We start from the raw sequence: 24,892 nt of genomic DNA on the forward strand, positions 1-24,892 counted from the left end.
TTATTGGGGTTGGACGCGGGGGAGTTCTCCTTTTTTTTTTTTTTTTTACGTCCCAGGTAGCTGTCTGCAAAGTCTATGGAAGGGGAAAAAAACAGTGAAACGAGTAATTTGGTGCAAAGAGCTTTGGGTCGCAATGATTTCTGTTTCGAGCCAAAACGCCGTCCACGAGAACCCAACTCTCGACCCCCCGCATCCTGTCTTTGCGAAAGTAGAGCACAACCTATCCATACATCACGACAACCTCGGCCGGGACTGATGTTCCGACATGGATATATTTCTTATAAAAAGGATGCACTGCTGCTGTCGTTAGAAAACCCCTGTAGAAAGGCACTCATCAGTATAATTTGGACATCATCAAACAGGAACCAAATAGACCAACCGAATAAATAAACAAGACAAGCAATCAACATTACATAAACACAAGAAAACCAAGACCCAAACCAAAAACAAAATGCCATCAACTTGGACATTCCGCCAGGCAACAGCAGCAGCATGTTGCATCCTCCTGGGCCTGACGACGGCGCAGTCTCCGCCAGCGGCCCCGGAGCGGGGAGACTGCGCGACGAGCCTGCACATGATCGCGGCGCGCGGCAGCCTCGAGGCCCCGGGAGCGGGCTTCATCGGCAAGGTTGCCAAGGACGTGGTGGCGGCGCTGCCCGGGTCCGACTTTGAGCCGCTCGTCTACCCGGCCACGCTCAACAACTACACGACGTCGGAGCAGAACGGCACCGAGGCAATGTTGAACGCAATCATCGACTACGCCACCCGCTGCCCTCAGTCAAAGATCGCCATCATGGGATACTCGCAGGGCGCGCAGGTCTCGGCCGATGCCATCTGCGGCACGAGCGAGTCTACCCCCTTCGCCGAGACTCAGGCTTTGGTGCCGGAGTTTTCTAGCAAAGGTATGTTATTCGTTCTGTTTTTTTGGTATGATAGACTGCAGTTGCTGACACAAAAAAACAAACAGTCGTCGCCATCGTCCTGATGGGCGATCCATCGCGCGTCAAGGGAGCCTCGTTCAACCAAGGCAACTCGACAAAGAACGGTGTAAGTTTACCAAAAAACATACCTACATTCACGTGTCCTCCTCCACTCAGCTCAAAGACACTGACGAAACCGCATCCCTCAAAAAAAATAGGTCTTCCCCCGTAAGAACGTTGCCGGCTGTGGCGACATGGCCAGCCGCATGGTGTCCTACTGCGACGAAGACGACCTGTTCTGCGACAGCGGCAAGAGCCTTGACGTTCACGTCCTCTATGTGCAGAGGTACGGCGACGCCGCAGTCAAGTTCATCCTCGACAAGGCCAAAGCCGCGGCTCAGCCTGCTGCGCCCGCCGCCCCCGCACCCGCACCTGCCGCCCCGGCTCCTGGCTCCAACGCAACGGCTCCGGTTCCGGCACCGGCCGCCCCTGCCGCGCCTGCTCCTGCCCCTGCTGCACCGGCGCCCGCTCCAGCTTATCCCAACAAGCCTGCTGTTCACGTGGGATACATCGATTTTGGTGAGACCAAAAAGCGTGCGCTGTCCTTTGTCAGCTAGAGGGTTGGCTTGCTGTTTTTCTTTGGAAGATTGCTTGAGTTGAGCTCGCAAAAAAGATTTGCATATTGTGTTGTTGAGCGTGCCTGTTGAGACTTTCTTTTTTTTTTTTAAAACCTTTCAATCTAACCAATCCTGGCTTGAAGTCGGGTTGTATATAATGCCCTGTATATACCAAATATCACCGTCGAGTGAGTCTTTGAATATGTGCTTTCAAGGGTCCATCCACTCCACAATTGTCACCAAATCTTGTCAATGCTGTTCATGCAAAAGTTGCAAGCATACAAATGCGAGGACTCCTCCCCGGTTTCCTTTGAAAACTATAGTGGTATCGAATGAAAGCCAAGAAAAGCTAGAACTAGTCCTAGACTAGAATAGCACAAGTCAAAGTATGTACAAGAATAAAACATGGAAACATCCCAACAAACCGTACGCCAAAAACAGAGAATATCGCCGTCGTAACCAAAACAAAATGGCATAATGATACTCCAGAGCGTCACAGCCATGACGAATAAAATATTACAAAACTTTAAAACAAACAAACCAACAGGAAAAAAAAAGAAATACCAAAACGCTAAGAAAAATTCAAAAAACTTAGCTTTGGTATGTGCCCGTCTAATAAGGCAGCTTGTGCACCGGGTACGATTTGTCCGGTTTCACAGCCTTCCCAGGCGTGATCTCAGAGTCCTTGTATGCGGGCCAGAGAATTAGACTCTTATTCTTGATGATGACCGAGAGGGTCGAGAAGCCCTCGCCGGGGCCAAACTGGCCACTCCACTGCGAGGCGACGGTGAAGTTGTCACTGCACTTTTGCTCGGCAACGGCTGCCTCGGGACCCTTTTGCTCATACTTGCAAACCTCGGGCTTGGATCCATCCTTGCGGTCGACGGAGAATGAAACTTTGCATGTCGAGTTTTGTGCGCCGCAGTCGCGGGTGAAGTCGACGATCGTCCATTCCTCGCCTGTCTTGGGCGGAGGAGCTTGGGGGTCGGGTTTCTTGTCGTCCTTCTTGTCGTCCTTCTTCTTGTCCTTCTTGTCGTCCTTCTTGTCTTCGTCCTTCTTGTCGTCCTTCTTCTTGTCCTTCTTGTCGTCCTTCTTGTCGTCCTTCTTGTCGTCCTTCTTGTCTTCGTTCTTCTTGTCCTTTTTATCATCCTTCTTGCCATCTTTCTTATCATCCTTCTTGTGACCCTTTCTGCGGCCTTTTCGGCGGCAGTTCTTACCCCACTTCCTGTTTTCCTTGCACAGCTTATCTTTTTCTTCAGCTGCTTTCTTTTCATCCTCTGCTTTCTTGTTATCGGCTGCCTTCTTTTCATCTTCTGTCTTCTTGTCGTCTAGGGATTTCTTATCACCAGATCCTGCTGTGTCCATCCCATTCTTGGAAGAACCGGACTTGTCTCCACTCAGATTTGCAGCGCCGGTCTCTGTACTTGTCGTGTTGCTACCTCCAGAAGTGGACGACTGCCCTCCTGAAGTTGCGGTGGCGTTCGATCCAGATCCCGAAGTTATCGTCGAGTTTGCCGCGGTCACCGGGACTGGAACAGAAGTTGTGTTCCTGGATCCGCTTTCGGTCAATGTCACATTGGCTGGCTTTGGGGTTGCATCAGCAGGCGCCGTTCCATTTGAAGGCGCTGTGCTAGTTCCAGTCGAGGCCGTGGCAGTGCCGTTCTTTTTCGGAGAAGATTCTGGCTGACTAGCTGGCTTGCTATCTGTTGCAGATGCTGTGCTGTTCCCGTTTGACTTGGTTGCATCCTGAGCTGGTGTAGATGCCGGCTCAGGCTTGCTCTCTGGTTTCTTGTCTGCTTCAGGTGTGCTGCTGTTCCCTGCAGATGTGGTTGCATTCTGCCCTGTGGGCGATTCCGGTTCAGGCTTATTCTCCGGCTTGACGTCTGTAACAGATACGGTACTGTTCCCTGAAGATGTAGTTGTGTTTTGATCTGTCGTGGGGGTTGGCACAGGCTTGCCATCTGGCTTCTTATCAGCGGTAGATCCAGTGATATCTGTGGCAGGCGCCGTCGCATTTTGACCGGTTGTAGGTGACGGTGTAGGTGACGGTTTAGGCTCGTTATCCGGCTTTTTGTCTGTTTCCGACGTGGTGCTATTCTCGGTAGGCACGGTCGCGGTTGCCGGTTCACTTTCTGGCTTTTTATCCGGTACAGGCGCAGCTTCGCTATCAGACTTCTTATCGGCAGGGGATGAAGTACTCTCCGTGGTAGGGGCGGTTGCATTTTGGCCGCCCGGCGAGGCGGGCGAAGCCGGCGCGGGCTCGCTGTTAGGCGTTGTGCCTATCGTGGGGGAAGTGCTATCTCCAGCCGGAGCGGTCGCGTTTTGACCAGCCGTGGACACTGGTTCAGGTGCAGGCTCATTGTCCGGCTTCTTGTCAACAGCAGGCACAGTACTGTCCGTGACAGGTGCGGTAGCACTCTGGTCTGCTGGGGAAGATGCTGGGGGTGCCGGTTCGCTTTCGGGCTTCTTGTCCGCGGCAGATGAGGCGCTGTTATCTGTGGCAGGTGTCGTGGTATTCTGACCTGATGGGGACGTTGAGCCAGGCTCGCTATCCGGCTTTTTGTCGGCAGTGGATGCAGGACTGTCCGTGGGAGCGGTATGTGCATCATGACCTGTCGGGGTTGCTGGCTCGTTATCGGGCTTTTTGTCCGCTGCGGGTGGATTGCTGTCTCCGGCAGGCGTGGTCACATTCTGTCCAGCCGGCGGAGCAGATACCTGGCTCGAGTCCTGTCCATCCTTGGTAGCCGCTGGATCTACTGCAGCAGGAGCAATTGAGTTGGGTGCAGTTTTTTCTGGGTTTGCTGCCTTGCCCTCGGGAGGTTGACCACTTGTTGCAGGTGTCGAGTCTCCAAAAGCTGGTGCGGTTGAGTTCGCGCCAGCACCGGCGCCAGGTTCCGTGTTCAAGGTTGACTCGGTTGGGTTAGATGAGCCAGCGTCAGCCTTTGCGGGTTCATCTTTTCCATCCTTGGAGCCATTCTCCGAAGTGCCAGAGCCGTTCGGGACCGAGGCCTGTCCGCCTGGCGTATCTGTAGAAATTCCACCGTTTGCCGGCCGGGGGCTGGCATCAACGGCAGCCGGAGCAGAGTCTCCAGCTGGCACTGGTGCAGGGGCCTGGCTGGCGTCTGCGGGTTTGGACTCCCCAGTAGCAGGAGAAGTCGAGTTGGCAGCACTTGTTGACCCAGACTCTGTGCTAGCAGGTGTTGGTGGCACATTCGCTGCCGGAGCCGCCGCATCAGGTACAGCCACCACTGGCGTGTCGACCTGAGGGAGCGAGGCTGTCGGAGTGGTTCCAGCTGCAGGGGCAGCAGCAGTGGGATCAGGGTTTGATGGTGCATCAGCCGGAGGGGGCGAGGCTGGCGGAGTAGTCCCAGCTGCCGGTTGGGCTGAGTTGGGGATGGCTGCTGGTGACGGAGACTCTGGCTCAGTCGGTTTAGTTTCGGAAGGCGTTGATGGTGTAGATGGTGCTGAGGGAGGGTTGGAGCCTTCCGGGGCCCCCGTTAACGTAACGTTAGTGGTATCTGCCGGCACTGTCACAGCCGGCGCGCCGACTCCGGCGGCGGGCGGCGTAACAACTGTTCCTGTTGTGGCACTTTCTGATCCTGGATTGGGGTTAACTACAGCTCCTGCTGAGGAATTCACTGTCGTAGTAGCTTGATCGTTAGCTGGCGGCGGGACCACTTCTGCCTTGGACTGGTCAGTTTGGGACTTTATGCTAGGGTCAGTCGGAGGGGCATAGTCTGGAGGCATAACGGCGGTCTTCATCTCGCCGGATGGTGGCATAACCGCTGTTTTAACTTGGTCATCTTGAGAGTTAGCAACAGAACCGGTCACAGGAGGCACGGTGGCAGGCATCGCTGCTGAGTTGGCCTCGCCAGACGTTGTTGATGCCGAACTGGGCACGGGCGTTGTTGCAACAGGTGAAACAGTGTCTGTTTGCGGTGGTGATGATGGCGGTAAAACTGGTATCGGTAGGGTATGTGCCACTGCTATGAGCAGCGCAAGGTTAAATGTGAGCCGCATATTGTTTCTGTATATGCGAAGGTTTTTGCGTATTGTCAGAATATGTCGCAAGACTATGCAAGAAGGCGACGGCTTTTGCCTTGGTTAGAAGGTTAGGTCAATCCTCGTTTCATCTGAGCGGATATATGGCGGCGGAACGGAAAGTCGAGTGCCAGGATAGACGGTGCGGTTGGTTAGTGGTGAACGAATCTAAAAGTACGATCCCAGACCAGTCCAACTGTGCTTTACGGCTTGATGATGGTGATGTTTGGTTGGCAATGGGGTCGAAGACAGAAGAAATCGGTTGTCAGGGGAGCACAAAGTATTATACCAAGCCAAGCACACACACGCACACACACACGTCCAAGCCATGCTCCTCAGAAGCCAAGTTTTTGCTCCGTAAACATTGATCATCTACGTGATCATCAAATGTCGTTAGGCAGTGAGCTGGCGGGTGGGTACGTCCTAGTTGTGCCTCGTCGACTTCGACCGAGGCTCAGATTTGGTTTACGGGGTATCCATCCTGGCGACATCCAATCAAGAAGATTCGGTAATCATTGCTACGGGCGGTCAGGACATCAATCGCGCCGTTGGCGTGCCGCGTTGCAAGGTGAGAAGGGAATTTTGGTGGGTGGGCGGCGAACTTTGTGTTGTTGCTGGCTTGCGCGTGGCTGTGCGGCTGCTGCTTACTGTGTTGAGCTGGTTCTGGTTCTATTCTAGTCTAGAATAGACCTACCTTCTCAGCACGCAATGCCTGCCTGTCAAGATCCTTGCAGCAATCAATCACAGGCCTGCTTCACGCGATCTGGAAGGCGCGTGTGTCGCGTTTCGCACTGTGTACCATATAAAACCAAACTTGACAGTGGATTTGCATCGCTTGAGCGAAATCAGCCAGCCCTTTCCTGGGTGGCATTTTGACATGGGCACTAGAGCAAGCATTACCTTTATTTTGGGGAAAACAAGCTTACAAATTTTGTAAACCCTTGAGAACAAATTCGTATCCTCTGATTGTCCAGGCATTGCTGGGCTGCTTACTATAACCCGCTGGATCCACTTGGTGCTCAGCCCTTTTTGGGCTTAAAATAAATCCCGCGAAGCTAGGACTAGCGCGTAGATCACTCTTCCCCGCTAGATGTCGAGCCAAGGTGCTTCTGCCTGGCTTTTGCAACTCGTGCAATGCATGTTGTACATAATTTAAATACCCACCCAATGAGGCGCGTTCCTTCAAATTTAACGCAAAACACGCTTGCAAATATGTATATTGACAAGTTTGACCTCCTTCTGTGTCTATACGTGCGCGTTTTGTTCTATATTCTCAAATGAATAAGACAAATAGGGACCGTTGCCACGGGTAAACCGAAATGTTAGACAAAATTTCAGGTAAATAACCAAAGTTGGCAGTCAAGGGTGGGAGAGGAAAAAAAAAAAAAAAAAAAAAAAAAAAAAAAAAAAAAAAAACTTGCAACGATCAGCTTGTGGCCTGAAGGACAACATCATCAAATAGGGAGATATGATTTGCTCCTCATGCCTTTGGGCGAAATGAGTTGTCTCGGCTTTCCAGGAGAGTGCAGAAAATTCCGTAAAAAAGCGAGAAATGCCCAGCAAACGCCTAATTATTTCAACCAACAAGATACACTAATAAAAAACCCTCTCCGTTTTGTCCATCAAAGATAAACACTTGGCTGAGATCACTGCCCTCATTGTCACAAAGTTCATCAGTTCCGATTGGTCTTGATTTTAATGCAACAACCATTTCTGACCGTTAAATTTACGGATTGAGTTTAGGACCTGAAGCAAGAAATTATAGGATTTGATAGGCGCGGATACAATATTTTATCTGGGTAACCTTAGTATAGTTTCACAAATTAGCAGGTTTCGTTGACCATACTACGCGATCTAGCAAGGTAACACTGGCTTAGATATTGCAGCTGTCAAACGACTTGAGCTAGTCCGTACGCGACATACCTACCACTATGCTTCTTATTGTACGCGGATCTACATAGTATCTATGAACCTATGCCGGTGGTATCATAAAGCAAACCATGGCAAAGAATTCATATCAAGTCGTACGATACTATCAAATAATTTCAGTGACTGCCATGAGGCCTTTCCCGCTAGGATGCTGTGTATCAAGCCAAGGCGAAGGATCTATGCAAGATAAAATGGGCGAAATTTAAGATGTTTTAGAGGAAGTTTCGCGCAGGCAATCTGAACTTTTTAGTGGAGGATCTCTCTCCGAGGCAGTAATGAGAACAATCCTTGTAGTGCAGGCTGACTGCTTGCCGGTAGAATTGTCACAACCCGCCATCGCCATTGACTTTCTCCCATTATTCTTCAGTCGCATCCAATCAGAGTGGTGCTGAGGCGCACGATGCACATTAAGGAATTGTGAATCCATTTAGGGAAGGTGTGCAAAGGAGAAGAGATCGTCAAACAAAAGTAGCAAACTAATAGAACGCGCGGCACTCTAGACCTAGAATAGTTTTAATTGAATTGCCAAGCTGAAAATCTGGACTTGGCTAAATAACATAGGAGAACCTAATCGGCCCCCCAATACTTCCGGGTTTCACCCTAACTCGGCAGCATTCTCCGACCGTCATACTCGCATCATAAAAAAGAAAAAGAAAAAAAAGAAAGAAAGAAATGATCTCGGAGTTGGGGTAAATTACAACGGATGACATTTTGGACAGCGTCGATTTAGCGTTGTTGGGACGTTTCAAAGTTTTCTTTTTACTGTTTTGTGCCTAGTATATCTTATCAACTTTCAGATTTGTCGTTAGGGCGAAAGAAAAAAAGACGACCAGTCTGATGTCAGGTACTGTGTTCATTCTTAGTCACCCAAAATGTACCCATGGTAGTAAATAGTGATTACCGATCTAGACCAGATATACTTTGCTCATCGTCTGAGCTTAATGAAGTCCCAAGAGAAATGGGAAAGTGGAGGGCGGCAAGCATAATTCAACCACCATGAGCTGAGAGGCCAGTGATGGTTATGTCAAAATATCGTATTCGGCATTCAGCATCTACATGATGGGTTTTTCTTTTGTGATTTTTGTCATATACCATTTGTAAAACGAGTTAAGATATAATAACTAAGCAAACTGCTATACAACAAGCCACATGTTACAACTTTGTAAACTTTATAACTAAACTGGGTGCCACATTTCAACATATGAGTCAATAGAGTTTAGTATTGAGTGTCTTACATATAAAGAATTGAGTTGGCGTTAGGCCTTGGCTGGCCTCTTGAAGTCTTTTCTCTTCGCCTTATAAGGTGAGCAATTCACGTGTAAGTCACTATCCATTATATATACCTACTACCTACCACAAAGTATATATTGTTGATGGCTGTCACAACTGCTGACTCTCTCCGAAGTTGTCCGATATCCATCTACAGAGGGCCATCTCAATACTAGACTAGTTTGTAAGCCCCCGAATGGGGATATCTCGGACATGTGCAATCTTTTCCCAACAACAACAAGAGTCATCATAAACGGTCCTCGTCCGAGCTTTGTAGATGACGTCTGAGAATCGCGGACTAGATGGGGCTCGATAATATCGCCGCAAATTGGCGGTGCTCGCCGAGGCATGCTACACCTTCACAAAGCTGTGAATCTGAATTGCAGGGTAGTTTCAACCTCCCCAAGCAGTACAATTTGTCTTGCGTAATGGATGCCTGATCACTTTGGCCATGTGGTGCGGCATTAGACAGAAACCTTGGGTTCTGACCCGCTGTCAGTGGATGGCAGGAGTAGTGGGCTTGCTAGAGTAGGAAATTTGCTCCTTTTTGATAAATATGGTGTTTACAAGTTCACTGGCTGAGCAGACCGAGTAAATGTTGTTGCAATGGAGCTTCACAATTCATAAGAAAAGAAAAACAATAATAGATATTTTGGGCACACAATTAAAAAAAAAAAAAATAGATAGGACTGTAACAGTGGTAAAACCTGTAGATCTGAAGACACAACTAGTTATAATTATGGTATATACGGCTGGAAATTATGTACAGAGAATCCATCTTTGATACGCAAAAACTGCCGAAAATAAACAAGACAAAACTCAGGGCACAGCCACTTAGTTCGGCAGGCACTGCAGAAAATCCTTGAGCTTCTCGTACACGACAGCCTGGACATCTTTGGAGGCGGTGGTCTTGTCCGTGGCGACGGGACTGACCGATATGATGCAGTCGTTGCGGAACGAGATCTCGAGCTCACTGGGGAGCCTGTCGGTGCCGCAGACCGTGGTATCCTTTGATGAGAAGACTCCGAGCGCTACGCGCGAGAAGACGAACTTGAAGTCATCGGCCTTCGCGCACGTATCGGTGAGCTTGGGGAAGTTGACGTTGAGCAAGGTGTTTTCCGGCAGGTAAGGAGTTCCCTTGGAGACGACATAATTGACCAACTTGGTGGCAAGCTCGCCGTAGACCTTGGCCGAGGGCGTCGTGCTATTTCCGCTGGGGTCGAAGGAGCGGTGGCCGCCACCATCATCGCCTGAGAAGGCGATTGCGGGGATTCCCTCCTTAACACCTTCTAGGGCCGCGCCGACGGTGCCCGAAGGGAAGAGGATGTAGCGGTTGCTGCCGACATTGACACCGGTAACGACCAGATCAGGCTTCTGGCCGTTCCAGATCTGTGGTCCAAATGTGTCCAGGCCGTACCTGACACCAGTCACCGGGTATGAGTTGACCCAGTTCAGCTTGCGGTTTTTGGAGTCAGAGCCGACTGGACCGGAGTCCGCCGGGCAGCTATCGTACTCGCAGGCTGTCTTGCGTGGCTGGGGCTCAGCGTCACTTGAGCCTGTTGTGAGTTAGCATACGTGAGAATCAAGTGAGTGTGTGTGGTGCTTTTGTAGGGGTTCGAACTTACCAGAGCCGGACTTGTTCTCGGCAGGACACGACAGGATCACGTCATGACCAGAGGCAGTGAGGGTATCATAGAATGTCCTCGCGTACATTTCAGCCCAGCCGTCATCGTTTCCCTGGAGAATACGGATGCCTTGGCCAAGGGCTGTGAAAGACAGAATGCTGAGAACTGTTGAGGCGCGCATCTTGACAGGGGAAGAACGTTCTGAGCAGTACTGTCAGTGAAAAGAGTGACTGGAGTGGGTGGTGGTGGACAGCATAGTAGAATCCGACTCTAGAAACAAGGACGAATCGTTCTATTATACCTCCAGTCAACCGCCTGCCATATGTCCTTGTAAACACAGCATGACAAGCCCCCTTGCAGGAAATGACACCCCATCCTAGGGATTGGGGAAAGTAGTGGGGAAAGGATCAAAGCGCACCATTGAATCTTGAGTGATGCAGCCGGTCATTCGCTAACATCGTCGGCAGGTGGCTTAGCGGCAATAACCCCTTGGAAATTAATTCGGTAGTAGCCACTTACAAAGAAACACCAACCAAATGACCGTAAAAACTGGAAAGACTGGCTCCAAGTATAATACGACTGTAGTTTTCTGGTACACCGAAAAGGGACTGGCTGGCCGATTCAACACCCACCATGATCGATCGGTTGGGCTACCACCTTGGGACAAGAATACAACAGTGGTGGATGCCGTAATATTCCCAAAATGGAAACCAGGTTGTACACTTCGTATACCATTAAATTCGCACTGACACGCGCAAGGTTGAGTTGGTTGCTGGTGATCTAGATGTGTACAACGGACCAGGTTAGGGGGACATTAGTAACAACCGCGCGGTCAAGCTTGGTGTCGCGAATAGACTGTCTGGTGTAACCTAGCCTTAAATTGAGTTATTAACCATCAATGTCCTGGTCAGAATCCTGACATCTGATGATCAAACGCGCGCGGATGATAGACGCGCTGGCCAGAAAAAGCCGCGACAAAACACCCACTTCGCCCCACACTCATTCTCAATGCCTTCCAGGGTTGGCATGAATATTCCCCGTCAGGGTCCAAAAGTGCACTCCGTGTTCATTTCCATGCTTCTCCATATAAACAGTAGAACTCGGAAATAAATATCGCCAGAAAAGTTCACCGGATCAAAAGCTTATCAAAAACGAGTCAGTTTATTCTTAGATGTTGGCAAAGCCCCAGGTATCCGCAGGCCACAGTTGCGGATAGCCCATGTTCAGATTCGCCTCCAAGGCTGTGTCGACGGCGCCAAGGTTAAAGCTCGGATCGAAGAAGCCGAACAAGTCCACATCGACGTCGAGTTGATCGAAGACTGATGGCTCCATGTTTCCGTTCGCAATTGATGATATTGGAGCCCCACTAGTGGCATGGTAGCCATTTGCCCCCGCACCGTCGCCGAGTCCAGAACCGCCGTTCACTGCGTGGACTGATGGCGCGTCGATCATCCTGGTATCGCCGGCAGGAGCCGCGAGGGGCGTCCCGTTCCGGCTCAGCGCGGCCAGCGCTGACGCCGTAGCGACGATTGGAGGAACAGTATTGGAGCCGTTTTCGCCATCTTCGCGACACAAAGATGTTGCTGTTTTCTCCATTTCCCGCAGGATGCTTTCGCCCAGTCCAGCATTTATCCTGGCGCTGAAGAAGTAATCACCAAGCTTCTTCAGCTCAGCGACAATGTTTCGAAACATGTCCCTGCCCCGGTTGCGGAACATGACCGTTTTGCTGTACCTCATCTTGCGATAGTGCACGGTGAGGGCCAGTGAGACTGCATAGGGAACGAACGGGAACGGTCCAAGATCTTCGTTCTGGACCGCCCAGACAATCCTGTCCGCAGAGAGGGACCGTCGAGGGTTGATCGTAGAGTTGGGTAGATGAGAGCGGTTGTCATCGGGTGACGTCAAAGAAAAGGCGCTGCGCGGTTGACGGCAGCTAAGCACGGCAATGGCGTGATAAAGCGTCTCCAAGGTCGCTAAGTAATAGTTAGAATAATCCGATGCCTACGGGGCCGGTCAATGAATTGCTCACCAAGAAGTCGAGTGGGGGTTCTCCCAGTCCCTGTATCCATTATCAAAGATTCCAATACCGGAATGTCGGTGTACTCGAATTTTTGATGCGGCCGATATAGAGGGAACACGCTGTCGAGTGTCTGAACAAGCTTCAGCAGCAACATGAAGCATGGTGGCTGCTTGCTTATCGCAAGTTCCAGGTCCTTCTCAACGTCCCGCTCGTGTATTATTGTAGGGCGAGCATAGAATGACGCGCATAATCTGTCCACTGCCCAAACGGCACAGAAAACACGATCAATATCTTCACCCGGTCTTTGCGGGCGGTAGCCATTGAGGTGCACACTGAGCGTCTGTAAATGGTGAACAGCCTGTGTGTTGAGCCACGCAGCACGGGCCCGGTCCTTTTGAGACGTGTCGTATGGTTGGTAGAAGAGGGCCATGGTGGTTAGGATACGTATATGATCAATTTTGTTCTGTATCCAGTCGGCCTCCAAGACAGGAAATATCGCCTCTGCCATCTGTTGATGAAACTCTCGAGGCTTGAGCAGGGGGCCGCCTGATTCTAATCGTAGATTCTTTCGACCTGCCGGATCCAGGCCGCCAATTAAAGAGATGACCTGCTTCATGACATCGCAATACACCGTATCGGGGTTATTTCCAGCCAGGTCCGAGTCGGTAAAGATTGGAAATATCGGGTGCACTTTGTCCATAAAAATCTGGCGAAGCACAGAATACTCCGGAGGGGGAGGCATTGTGACAAGGCACTCCTCGCTGAGATACTGTGCCCTTGCACGCTCGAATGCGGCAAGCAGACTGCCCCGGCGCTCACTCCCATTTCGATAGTGATTCGGCACATGACGACTTCGACGTGAGGAAACATCAGGACTTCGTGCGCTGGTCTTGGTTGATTCTGAGCGAGTGGGGAGCCATATCCCTATTTCTTCTGGTCCTGGAGGTACAGATGATGCCTTGGTTGTTGTTGCTTCCACAAAGATGCCTTCCGGGTTGAGGTCACCAACAAACCGGGATGAAAGTTCGACCAGCTGGGATGCAGCTACCTGACAAATGTCATCTTCAAGCCTCTCTTGGGAAGATGAGATGACGGTATTGTCGTCGCCTCGTGTGGGGCTAGACTCGGGCGGTGCATCTGGGATTTGGGATGGTGGAAGCGGCGTCTTGGTTTCTGGCGGGGAAGACGGTATTGTGTGTATGCAGCGTTTCTTCGAGACAGTAATAGATATCAGCATATGCCGTCGCATCCCCTTATAGCTCATGCATGCCGGTAGGGCTCATGTCAAAGCCCTCGGTAAGCGCGGAGAAATGACGCTTCATGCACTAGCAAACCTTACCTTTTTCTTGCGACAGGACATGCAAGCCTGTTGGACCTGCTTTCGTTTCAACGGCAGGCCGTCTGCGTCGGAGCCGACGAATTTGACTGCGGCGGCTGCGGCGCTCGCGCTGCTGTTCATGGCGGCGGACATGGCGGGCGGGCGGGCGGGCGGACAAGTGGGCCAGCGCAAAGAAAATTTGCGATCGCCCTGCGCGCCTCACCTCGGGCACCTTTTTTTTTTTTCGTCTCCCCCTGTCGCGTCAGGCCACCAAGCTGCAATTGGCGTGATGCCGGTCGACTGAATGATTCGGTCAATCAATGTCTTGCGGGATCAGCGGTCCGCACATGCGGCAGCGTCAAGCGCCCGGCTATGTTGAAGCGGAGCGTTGGCGACGGGACGGAAACCCTCAATCGAGTTCAGACCATCCAAGAAGCCGTTTGGTGGCGTGAACTCGAAGTTCTGGGGCTTCCTCCCACATTCAACAGTGGAGGGGTCGGACTTGCCAAATTTCGTAAAGCCGCCTGTTTGTGTATTTAGTGTGGGCCATATAGTGGTTCATGTCCAATCATGAACGACTTAGGGTGCGCTCGGGCCAAAGGCATAAGAAAAACCCTGCCCGATGATGTGCCGACCCAGAAAACTGACTCGGGATGAATTGGTACGCATTCCACCTGACTGACCAAGCTGAAGCGTACTTATGTATATGTACTAGACTAGAGGTACTCACCTACCTACCTACCTTACTTCTCTGTGCAGCGCATTCGTATCTCAACTGCAAACATAGAGTCTACCTTACCACGGCTCTGTAATCTGATTGTCTCTTGTGTCCGAACCTTGACCCATTCTTCTTGGTGTAAGCATGCACAAGATCAATGGCTAAAGCTCGACCACACCAAGCAGGTACAATACCCAAATTTTCATATGTTAGCGGCGAATGAGGCTCTCCGCCAGCACCCCTATTATTAAGCTTGATCAAGTCCAGCCGGAACTTCTCCAGGTTGGCAACTCCGACAATGCGGCGGCACTTTAACAAGTAGTTCCTCGGGAGGGGAAAGCGGATCTACAGATCGGTTGAAAACATGAGTTCGTCGTTTTTGTGCGCATGTTATTCAATGGGTAAGGTACCTACCTACCTACTTAAGGTACCTACCTACCTTGGGTATATAAGTATGTCTGTGAACAGATGGTTGTGCTCCGACCCTTCGGAGGGGTTTGGTTACACTTGCTCATTTGTCATTTTGCCAAATCTCTACACACCCTCACTCCGCGAGCATGCTACCTATTCAATTGCATTCATTTGTCTCGGTCAAAATCAAGTTAAGCAAGCCTGTCCCTCATTGATTATCTCCAAATGTACTCGTCTTTACGTGCGATCCGGCCAAGGGCCTCGGTGCCGCCCACCATGCTGGCAAGCACTCTCCGGAAAATTGCCAGCATGGCTGCAGTGGCACCCGCTAGCCCTAAGAGAGAAGGCGACATTTCAGATGCGTTTGCGTCGCTCGCAGGACAAAAGGAGGAACCTTTACCTGACCGCTATCGTGAGCTGAAACTATCACTGGTAGCTGGACGCGAAAGAGAGATCGAGGCTAGTTGGAAACGCCTCCTGGCTGCTCTCAAGATGGAAAATGACATGATTGCCCGGAAAGGATCGTCCATCGTTCCCGAGCTAGAATACAGTGCGCTGGACTCACATCTTCCAGAGCGCAGAGACGAGATCCAAAAACGGGGCGTCGCTGTCGTGCGCGGCGTGATTCCCGAGGTCGAAGCGAGGGCCTACAAGGACGATCTCGAACAGTACATCCGCAAGAATCCAGACACCAGAGGCTTCCCAGCCCTCGACCGCCAAGTTTTCGAGCTGTACTGGAGTGCCCCTCAGATCAAAGCCAGGGGCCACCCGAACCTTCTGCGCACGCAACGAGCTCTTCTCGAAGGTCTCTGGACAGCAGGACATGACCGCATGATTGATCTGTCGACGCCACTCTCGTATGCTGATCGTCTACGTATACGCCGGCCTGGAGACGCCTCCTTTGCTCTCGGTCCGCATCAAGACGGAGGCAGCGTCGAGCGCTGGGAGCGCCACGGGTATGGCCTGGGCAAGGTGTACGATGATGTATTCAAAGGCAACTGGGACGGTGCGTCTTTTGACATCTGGGATGCCGGGGCACGCATCGATGCGCGCCAAAACAACTACAACGGGATGGGCGCGTGCTCAATGTTCCGGGCCCTCCAAGGCTGGCTTAGCATGAGCCACAGCGGTGCCAACGAGGGTACCCTGAAGATATACCCCGGTGTCAAGCTTGCCGTCACATATATGCTACTGAGACCATTCTTTCAGCCTGTCAGGGCATCTGCTGAGTTTGGAGCTTACGGGGTCGAAACGGAAGGCTTTTTGCATCCCGAAAACTGGGCGCTCACACGAGCTCAAGATATGAATTCGGATCTACAAGGTGCCACTCCTGGTAGGGGCCAGGAATTTCCACGCGCTGAGCTGCACCCTCACCTCGAACTGGCCAAGACTATGGTTCATGTACCCAAAGTCAAACCTGGTGACTTTGTTGTTTGGCATTGCGATAGTGAGTCTATTGATGAACCCTTTCGCTGGTCCTGCGTAGGACTCAAGCTAACATATCTTGCCCCTGAAGCCATTCATGCAGTAGATCGTATTCACAAAGGAAAATCCGACTCTAGCGTTCTTTACATACCTGTCTGCCCTGTCACAGAGCAAAACGCAGAGTACCTCGCAATCCAGAGACAAGCTTTCCTGGATGGCACGCCCGGCCCCGACTTCCCTGGTGGCAAGGGCGAATCACGACATGTTGATCGGCCTACGGCCGAGTATGCCGCGGAGCATCTGGACTTGCAAGGGTTGCAAGCTATGGGACTAAGGAGGCTGTCGGTGCCAGATGGAGCTCCGCCAGGAGCAAGGAGCGTGCTGAAAAATGCCAACAAAATTCTTGGTTTCTGATGTTTGGTTAAACTTTTTTGCCTTGCATCCATGTCATCTGTTTTCCTGTTTTCCAAGGTCTTTGTCTTGGAATTTTCCATGGTACTCGGCATTGAATCTTTGAGCTGTGCTTGAGAATTCGCTGGCCTTCACCTCTCTTCCATTGCCCCATGACTACAGAAGCCAGCTAGCCATACGTAATTAATGAAAACGAAACGTAGTAAAATGCTGAAAGTCAATATGCCGTGCTGGGTTGTGCTAGCTACTATAATTCAAAAATAGCAGACGCGCAAGAAAAAAAAAAAAACATGCCATTTCACTTTCATTCGCCGTTCGTCCCAAAAGTCCTCTAACATAATCGGCAACAAGTACACTGCCACGGCTAACTTTCGGCCAATCTCTATCGTCATTCAGCAAAAAAAGACGACTTAGCACGTACTGATACAGAAAAAAAGTCCATTCCGCGGCCGGCTATTGGTTGGCGTCCATACCTCGGGCTACATCATCCTCAAACCCAATATCCGCGTTTGGGAAAGGCAAGCTGCGATGATGCCGGCAATAGTTGCCATGATGCTTGGGATGGGTTCGAGCGTTGTAAGTAAGAAAGACTAAAAAAATACGTACCACACCCACGTGAGTTTTGCTAAGAGCATCTGAACATCCGTCGTAATAGTGGCCGTACTTGGGCGCGCGGGGGGAGGAGGTTGAGTTGGGATGATCCCGTGCTTGATACACCAACAGCTGAGGCCAAGCAAAACCATGTTGATTCGTCTGACGGACGTCAGAGCTCGAGCCACTGGTTTAAAAATAAACAACGTTATGAAGTATGCCAGTTGAGGTAGACCTCGGCTCTGTACCGGACATGGGCAGGGAAGAACTGAGATAGGCCCTAGCTAGCTTCACGCATTGATGGCGTCTATGTACACTCGAACTTGTTATATAAACCATCCGCTGACATGAACAAGCTGGGTTGATTCCGACTTCTACTGCATCATTCAGCTATCAGACAAACTACAGCTTATCTACATTCAACCAAATATTCACAGCAGACATCCTCCATCTCACCGGCCCCAAGCATCAACCCCCCGAAAAAAAAAAAGAAAATCCGCCAAAATGTCCGTCGCCCAGTCCATGAAGCACATCAACAACCTCGAGCGCAAGCTCGGCAAGGCCAACAAGATCGCCGCCAAGGGGTCCGACATGAAGCTCAGCGATGTCCTCAAGTTGCAGAGCAAGAGCAACGCGATCTGCTCCGAGATCAAGAAGTCCATGGCGGAGTACGATGTACGTCATGCTCTCTTTTTCTGTTCCTCAACCCCTCAACAAAAGATATCAGGGATTACCTGGTGTCCCTTGACGATCAGAATTGGGTTAGAAGCTTCAAGTGGGAGCAACCTAAATTAGACAAAGATACTGACTCAGTGCGGCAAAAAAATATAGGGTTCCGATCCAACCCAGGAGGAGAGCAGGGCCATCCTGAGCAAGATGCAGCACATTGTTGATTTGACCGAGGACCAGCTCAAACAGCTCATCGCCGCTCAGGCTCGGTTCAACGAGCTACGCATTGGCGGTTAGTAACCATTGTCGTTTCTGAATTTGCAGAAGCCAATGCTTCCTCGCTATCTTCCAAAACCCAAGATTCCACTGACACCAGATGTTTTACTTGCATAGGCATGGTCAAGCGCAACATCGGCAAGACCGACACCGTCAGCAAGGAACTTTCAAATCTGCTTCAGTCCAAGGCCCCGGCGGACATGAAGGCGGAGGCCGACGCGCTCGAAGCGCGCCGGGCGGCTGCCTTTGAGAAGGCCTGCAAGGTGTTTGCCAATGCTCAAGGTGGCGAGGAGAAGGCTGACGAGGTCGGAGAGGACTCTGACTAAGAAGTTGGACTCAGTATGTTAAAGTGAATAGCGTCGCAGCGGATTTAGAGTATCATGTGAGATAAATTGTGTTGGCCAATAAAGAAAAGAGGATTTCTAGTTGAATTGTCATGGTACATTAAATATCGCGCGAAAGAGGTATCTCCAAAATTGCCCAAAAGAAAAAACGCTGTCAAAACCCTGTTCAAAGTTCCATTGACACTGGAACCACAATATTTTTTTTGTAGACAAAAGAAAATCAAACGAACAGAACAGAAAGTTTTAAGATCCCGGGCAGTAGGAATAGGGGTTGGTCCAAACTGTCCTACAAGGCTTTCCCGGATGTAATACAGATATAAAAGTCGTTTTGTGTCAATCGAGTTCAGACAACCAAGGCAAATTAAAAACCTGCTTCGCCATTTTGAAGCAAAGAAGCAGCTACCTAATACCCGTACCGCTGCTGTTGCTGATTGTACGCATTGGCGTAGCCTCCATTCCCGGGAAACTTAGGGGTGGACTGCACCGGCGGTGACACTTTGGCATAATCAGCCGGATTATAAGTATAGCCTTTTGGGGCTTGTGGTTGTTGAGCCTGCTGAGATGGCAGAGGTGGCGTCTTTAGTGACCCATCCAGCACCTTGAGTGTGTTGTCGCGGTTGAGTTCATCGGTAGTCTCGTTGTGCGTGCTTAGTTCCGACGTAAAGCTCGCCTTTTGGTCGGCGCCAAGGTCATTCATGAAAGAATTTGGCCGCGACACCGAATTTTGCTGCTCCGACCACCTCCCCTGTGAGGAAATAGAAGACACATGCTTGTCGCTGCTGAGGCCTGCCGAAGGTGGTGGTGAAGACGAGGCGAGTGATCCACGAGGAGATCCTTGGCTTTGCTGCTGCCCTGGTGGCGGAAGACGTGGGGACTGTTGCGTAGGGTGATAGAAGTCACCTGGCAGCTCCATAATGATCTCCTGTTGTGGGGTGGAGGCTTTCTGTCCGGAACAGAGCTCATGGGCGAAGCTTTGCGGAGGCGACGCGTATCCGGCGGCAGCCGACCCTGCCGTTCCTGGCCTGCCGTACATTGTGGACTGTGGTCGAGGTATTGTGTAAGGGATGGCCGGACTGGCATGCGTGCTGTGGTGAGACATGGTCGGGCTGGGTTGTGGTGAACCAATGCCGGCCATTAGCGAAGGCGAGGTGCCAATGGTCCTGTGGTTGTTGGCCGACCTAACCGTGTTTGACCTGTCGGCCGGGTTAATGGTCTTGAGCTTCCCATCCTCAATCATTCCTTGCAGCACTCCAGCGTCCAGCAACTCGGCCTTCTTGATGATGCGCTGGACCATTTCCTTGCTCGCCTTCTTAAGCTCTGCCTTCACAAACCCGACCACAGCCAAGTTGCACTTAATCTCGATGTCTTCTCGCAGATAAAGGCCGTCGCTAGGAACTCCAAGCTGGGCCATACCAATCTCCGGTGGCTCAGGGGGTTCAATGCCAGGCTGGTTACCGGCGATGCGGTACTTGTTTCGCAAGTCGACGTTCATCGGAGCATATATGTGCGTCTGCAAACCCCAAGGCATGTCATGGAAGCAGCCGTTGAAGTTGATCTTTCCCGAGCCCATCTTACCAATGCCAGGTATGTACTGGATGCGCTCCGTGATCTCGTACCAGGTGCTATAGAACTCGTCCGAGGCGGCATCGCGCGGTGCGGGAATCGCCTTGTGGTCAAGGACGAGCGGATTTAATGTTATGACCTCGGAGTGTGAGTGGAGGATATCGATGGCGAGTTGGCGAGGAATAAAGCCCGGAATGGGCGTGATGGTCGTATAGACCTCCTTCTTGCGTAGCACCATATTTTCTTTCGCTATGTTTAGACTTGTGATGTTGCGTTATGTTTGTTTTTTTCGTCTTTGGGGGCGATATGAGGAGAGTGGGATTGAAAGCACAGCTGCAGAAGAGCAGAAGGATGGTATGTTGATTATACACGTAAGTAGCCCTATCCTTGGCGTGATCCTTAGCTTCCAGACGAGGGTTGCGCCAGTTGTAGTTGGGTCACTGGCGCCGTGTGCTGCGCGAACTAGCAACAACGGCGGTGTGCGGCTGGCCAGATGGCTTGCGCGCGGCTGTGGAAAACTATGGATAGGATTGCATCCGCTTGTTTTCAACGGTCTGTTTTTCGTCCTAGAACTAGAACTATCTAGACCAGTAGCGTGGTGTTGTGTCGCGTGGCTATCGTAAGGGTCGTTGCAGACGGTTGGGCTGAAGTACGGTTGGGCTGAAGTACGGTTGTCGGTGGGGTCGACACTGCGATCGCTCTTTGTAGAAGTGGATGTTTGGACTCTTTGGAGACGATGAATCACTTGTCCACGTTTGACTACTCAATCCGCAGTCAATCGTTTTTAGAACTAGGAAGCCGCGAAATTAGTCTGAGGAAGGAAAAATTAATGGAAATAAGAGCAAAAGTACGAACGCTAAGTGCAGGTCGACGGTGAAATGTGATCAGCGGGCTTACCATAATCGGGAGCCAAACTGAACCGAACTTGTCCAGCGGGGCAGTTCACAGGCGGAGTCTAGGTCTCTTTCAAGACGAAGCCCGCTTTAATTTTTTTTTTTTTTTTTTTTTTTTTTAAATTTTTTTGCTTCGCGCGGGAGCTGTTCTTTCCGGGGGACAAGCAAAAACCCCGTGGCCACGATAGGTTCCCGCCAAGTGCACCCCTTTCAGCAGGGATTGTGTCCCCTCGACTCCTTGCTGCTGCTGATTAAAGTCCACCCTCCCGCTGGGAATCCCCGACCGGAGGTGGGATGACGTGAGCTGCGCGCTGCATGTTTGCTTTCGGCGCAGCTGAAAATAGGTGGCACTAATTCGCTGGCTGTTCTAGACTGACCCAATGAATGAAAGCGCTCGTACTCCGTACAGAAATAAAGGGCTTCGTACCATCGAATTACGTTTGCCTACATATTTTCCTCTGCCTGTCATGATTGATGGCTTTGGGAAGCTTTGCGCGATGGCTGACAACACCCCCATCCTCTCTTCTAAGCTTTGATGTCAACATTTTCATTTTCATCTTGGTTCCCCACTTATGAACTTGTGGAAGGAAGGCGAATTAACTGTCGGTAAGCAAAACTTGTTGTTTTGATGTTCGCATTAGAACTCCGGCTTGGTCCCGGGAGGTCATCCAGGCCTGTTATTTTACTTGCTTTTTTTTTCAACAGGCTCCGTTTCAGCAACAAAAAATGTGTTAAGCGAATGAATTAATGACTTCCATGGAACGGATTTTATTTCCCCGTAATATCTGCCAACTACAATTTTTTTTTCCGTGAGTTAAGTTGAAACCGAGGCGCAAAATTCTTCGCTGTCAAAATCACCTGTTCAATGGTAAACGTAATATGAGGGTCTGTTCGCTTGAGCTCTGTTCCAATTTGAGCTTGTCCAAGCTCGAAAAAGACAAGGCAAGTGCCGCAACGGACCCTGGCCTCCACAATTGGTGCCCCTCCCGTACTCTGATGTTCTAAAAACAGATCACAATCATCTGGTGTTGCCTTTCAAGGCTGACGGTTGCGTCAATTCAGCCACCATCCATCTCAACCAATTTAATCTCGACCTTGGATTCCATTCGAAGATCTTTTAGCCACTTTAAATATCTTTAGCCATTGGGCTTTGTTTTTTTTTTTTTTTTTTTTTTTGCTTTTGGCATTGTGCACCCACGCGGCCGAAACGAGGAGGAGATCTGCACGGTCTACGGTCATTCAACCTCAAGCCCATTTGGTCTCGCTTCGGGCAAGAAACATCATGACAAAGCAAGGCTTCAAAACATTCAGTGACATGCCAAGTCTGACAAGACAAGTCGGCATTCCCCTTGACAGGCCCAATTTGATGGCCTGGCATCCCTAATTATGTCGGCCACTCCATCACATCGAAAATGCATTGCCCCCTAATAATCCGAAGCAGCACGAGACCAAAAGCCTCGCTCACAATTCGGGGCTTACTTGCGAGCATACAGCATGCAGTCGATACAGGACGGAACCAGTGCGCATTCCAAACGTCGTCTCAATGCTATTCCACAGCCCACAGGTGCGATGTATTACTCCGTATTTCATGTTCTTCTACCGGTAGATGTTCCCCGGCAATTGCAGAAGCACATCTAGGCGACCGTACCATAGCGGCACCATGTCTTCCGAGACCTCAATGCAAGGCTCAAACGGGGAATCCTCGTCCGCTAAAAAGCAAAGCATGTCCGAATTGTCCTATGCGCCAAAAAGACAAAAACATACAACACCGAGGCACGTCGCGGATTCGTTCCCTGCCGTTTATAAGTTGGCAAAAGGCCTTTGGGGTGCATAGAGGGTATTTGGAGGGTGAAGAAAGGACAGAATCGGCTGTCACAATCGAACTTTATCCCTACCAACCAACGGGCACATTGGAGTAAAACATATGACGGCAGCTTTTGGTCGACCAGCTGGGGCTTTTACAAACTAACAAAAACGCGTGTATCTCTGTTATAAATTGGCGCGGCATTCAGAATCATGAGTCCCCCTTGCACGTGTAAACTGGTCAACATTTGTGTACCCAAATTTAAAACCTTAGAAAGGTTGTTCGCTTTTGTTCCCCGGAAGATAAAACAAGGTTGAAAGACAAACAGTACGCCCTGGAATTCATAACTATATATATGCGACCCCATGTGCTATTCGTGGTATCATCGATAGTCGACAGCCATACATCTTTGAAGTCTTTACACCTCCCGCCTTTCCCCAAGCTAGGAACATGGTCGGACGGGGGAACGACAAGTATTGAAGACAAGGTACCTTGTTACTTCGGCGAGGCGAAGACTCTCGTCCGGTTCCTTTTGCAGGTCGGCCCATCGTCACTGCCGGGTGATTCTGGTGTGCGCGGCCGCTTTTTGCAACTCCGAACGCTGGTCAACGTTGGTGACGATGTTATCCCCAAATAGGCGCTTTTTCGTCGTGGTAACACTGCTGACGCAAACATTGTCCTTGACGGTGAGTCCTTATCGTCGCCTGCAACAGTGTCCTGCCCATACTCCAGTTGAATGCTCTGCTGCTGCCGTTTTGGATTGCTGCAGCCGCTGCCGCTAGGGGACAGGATGTCCGCTGGCTTAAGTGCAGTGCTATATTCCTTTGCTTCCAGTTCCTGGCTTTGTCCCCGCTTGAGTTGCCACTCCTTTCCCTGCTCCGTGCTCGATTGCTTCCGTATGCTCTTGGAAGAGCCAGCAGCCGCAGACTCAACCGTCACGTCCTCATCGTCGCCGGCTGGTGTCAATAAACTCGGTGGCACGATCTTTTCGGGCGGTTTGCGGTTGCAGTATCCCGGCGGCGATGTTAATAAAGCATGTGCAGGCCGGGTCGTTGGCTTTGGCGGCCACGCCGGCAGCCGGGGCTCTTCGGGTCGTTGCAGCACCTTCTGGTCTGGGCCAGCGTCAGGTCCGCTGTCTGGCGATAGCGGTTTTGCCTCGGGATCCAAGTTGCTCAAGGTCGGGGAATATTTGCGGTCGTCGGGTATATGCGCGTCGGCATAACAAATAATAGACTCGAAGGATAAGTTCCCAACCATTTTTCCGAAAGCCGAATATATTGGGTCCTCATCTTGGCCAAGTCGAATTGGCCGCCAGCCATAGAAGTTTTGGATGACTCGAGTCCAGGCTGTTCGTAGCTCGCGCAGGCGCTCCTCGCGTCGCTTCGACAGTCTATGATGGAAGTCTTCGAGATTTCTCGCCTGGAGGACGATTGAGGATACGTCGTGATGGAACGCTTCGGGGGATTGGATGTCGCAAGAGACCTTGTTGTATTGTTCGCTTAAAGTCGTGAAAAGCGATTCAGGATCGAGTCCGACTCTCCACGAGTCCCAGCGCCATTGAGGTGCATTGTCGAGATCGGGTTGAGTTGGGCGCTGACCGTCCATTATGGTATTAAGGTCAAATACGGTGTTGTAATAGTCTCAGTGCTCAAACTAGACCACCCTTGCTTCGCAATGGTGGACCGGGCGCTCCATGTACCTTTCAGCCACATAGCTTTTCGGCCAATCAAATCGGCCGAAAAGATCGCGCCCGTTCTAGTCTGAGGATATATTGTCGATTATCGCCGCAAGTGGAGGTTATCGCACAGTGTACGCACTGTGCACACACTGTGCGTACATTATATGCGCAACGGCAATACAGTTTTTTAACTGTGTATTTTTTATTTACGAATATTTAATTAAATAAAAATGGTAAAAATATGGCAAAAATATCGTTATAATATTTAAAATTAGGGCTTTTTAACGGTTAAAACTTTATATTTATAATAAATATATATAAATAAAAATAAAAATAAATAATAATATTATTATTTTTAACGCCCTATTTA

The 24,892-nt window shown here is 50.5% G+C and overlaps 11 protein-coding genes across 11 annotated transcripts; 4 read left to right on the forward strand and 7 right to left on the reverse strand.

Moving 5' to 3' along the window:
• Window positions 1-451: 451 nt before the first annotated feature.
• Window positions 452-1,537, forward strand: PgNI_00602 (uncharacterized protein; the record flags this gene model as incomplete). The annotated part of the gene is made up of 3 exons (XM_031120680.1): window positions 452-902; window positions 968-1,047; window positions 1,139-1,537. 3 exons carry the CDS (start codon window positions 452-454, stop codon window positions 1,535-1,537), a joined length of 930 nt encoding a protein of 309 aa, XP_030986721.1.
• PgNI_00603 (uncharacterized protein) lies at window positions 773-2,040 on the reverse strand (the record flags this gene model as incomplete). The annotated part of the gene is made up of 4 exons (XM_031120681.1): window positions 773-893; window positions 1,113-1,620; window positions 1,665-1,731; window positions 1,963-2,040. 4 exons carry the CDS (start codon window positions 2,038-2,040, stop codon window positions 779-781), a joined length of 768 nt encoding a protein of 255 aa, XP_030985992.1. The 3' UTR covers window positions 773-778.
• Window positions 2,041-2,149: 109 nt separating this feature from the next.
• On the reverse strand, window positions 2,150-5,557 carry PgNI_00604 (uncharacterized protein; the record flags this gene model as incomplete). The annotated part of the gene is made up of 1 exon (XM_031120682.1): window positions 2,150-5,557. One exon carries the CDS (start codon window positions 5,555-5,557, stop codon window positions 2,150-2,152), a length of 3,408 nt encoding a protein of 1,135 aa, XP_030986723.1.
• A 257-nt stretch (window positions 5,558-5,814) lies between these two features.
• On the forward strand, window positions 5,815-5,946 carry PgNI_00605 (uncharacterized protein; the record flags this gene model as incomplete). The annotated part of the gene is made up of 1 exon (XM_031120683.1): window positions 5,815-5,946. The coding sequence occupies one exon, from the start codon at window positions 5,815-5,817 to the stop codon at window positions 5,944-5,946; it is 132 nt and encodes a 43-aa protein (XP_030986722.1).
• A 3,520-nt stretch (window positions 5,947-9,466) lies between these two features.
• On the reverse strand, window positions 9,467-13,906 carry PgNI_00606 (uncharacterized protein). The gene is made up of 5 exons (XM_031120684.1): window positions 13,761-13,906; window positions 12,431-13,631; window positions 10,921-12,374; window positions 10,402-10,852; window positions 9,467-10,332 (listed from the first exon to the last, which is right to left on the reverse strand). Exons 1-3 carry the CDS (start codon window positions 13,890-13,892, stop codon window positions 11,569-11,571), a joined length of 2,139 nt encoding a protein of 712 aa, XP_030985993.1. The 5' UTR covers window positions 13,893-13,906; the 3' UTR covers window positions 9,467-10,332; window positions 10,402-10,852; window positions 10,921-11,568.
• Window positions 13,907-14,072: 166 nt separating this feature from the next.
• On the reverse strand, window positions 14,073-14,388 carry PgNI_00607 (uncharacterized protein; the record flags this gene model as incomplete). The annotated part of the gene is made up of 2 exons (XM_031120685.1): window positions 14,073-14,263; window positions 14,319-14,388. Coding segments are annotated over 2 exons (261 nt in total), but the record flags the coding sequence as incomplete, so codon positions are not given.
• A 375-nt stretch (window positions 14,389-14,763) lies between these two features.
• On the forward strand, window positions 14,764-16,873 carry PgNI_00608 (uncharacterized protein). The gene is made up of 2 exons (XM_031120686.1): window positions 14,764-16,315; window positions 16,385-16,873. Exons 1-2 carry the CDS (start codon window positions 15,094-15,096, stop codon window positions 16,705-16,707), a joined length of 1,545 nt encoding a protein of 514 aa, XP_030986719.1. The 5' UTR covers window positions 14,764-15,093; the 3' UTR covers window positions 16,708-16,873.
• Window positions 16,874-17,727: 854 nt separating this feature from the next.
• On the reverse strand, window positions 17,728-18,201 carry PgNI_00609 (uncharacterized protein). Its single transcript, XM_031120687.1, has 2 exons — window positions 18,105-18,201; window positions 17,728-18,029 (listed from the first exon to the last, which is right to left on the reverse strand). Exon 2 carries the CDS (start codon window positions 17,977-17,979, stop codon window positions 17,764-17,766), a length of 216 nt encoding a protein of 71 aa, XP_030986718.1. The 5' UTR covers window positions 17,980-18,029; window positions 18,105-18,201; the 3' UTR covers window positions 17,728-17,763.
• PgNI_00610 (uncharacterized protein) lies at window positions 17,800-18,566 on the forward strand (the record flags this gene model as incomplete). The annotated part of the gene is made up of 3 exons (XM_031120688.1): window positions 17,800-17,970; window positions 18,127-18,256; window positions 18,358-18,566. 3 exons carry the CDS (start codon window positions 17,800-17,802, stop codon window positions 18,564-18,566), a joined length of 510 nt encoding a protein of 169 aa, XP_030987468.1.
• A 421-nt stretch (window positions 18,567-18,987) lies between these two features.
• Window positions 18,988-20,385, reverse strand: PgNI_00611 (uncharacterized protein; the record flags this gene model as incomplete). The annotated part of the gene is made up of 1 exon (XM_031120689.1): window positions 18,988-20,385. The coding sequence occupies one exon, from the start codon at window positions 20,383-20,385 to the stop codon at window positions 18,988-18,990; it is 1,398 nt and encodes a 465-aa protein (XP_030988009.1).
• A 2,954-nt stretch (window positions 20,386-23,339) lies between these two features.
• PgNI_00612 (uncharacterized protein) lies at window positions 23,340-24,449 on the reverse strand (the record flags this gene model as incomplete). Its single annotated transcript, XM_031120690.1, has 1 exon — window positions 23,340-24,449. The coding sequence occupies one exon, from the start codon at window positions 24,447-24,449 to the stop codon at window positions 23,340-23,342; it is 1,110 nt and encodes a 369-aa protein (XP_030988007.1).
• Window positions 24,450-24,892: the final 443 nt, after the last annotated feature.

This window comes from Pyricularia grisea, assembly GCF_004355905.1.
Source record: "Pyricularia grisea strain NI907 chromosome Unknown Pyricularia_grisea_NI907_Scaffold_1, whole genome shotgun sequence".
Lineage (NCBI taxonomy): Eukaryota > Fungi > Ascomycota > Sordariomycetes > Magnaporthales > Pyriculariaceae > Pyricularia > Pyricularia grisea.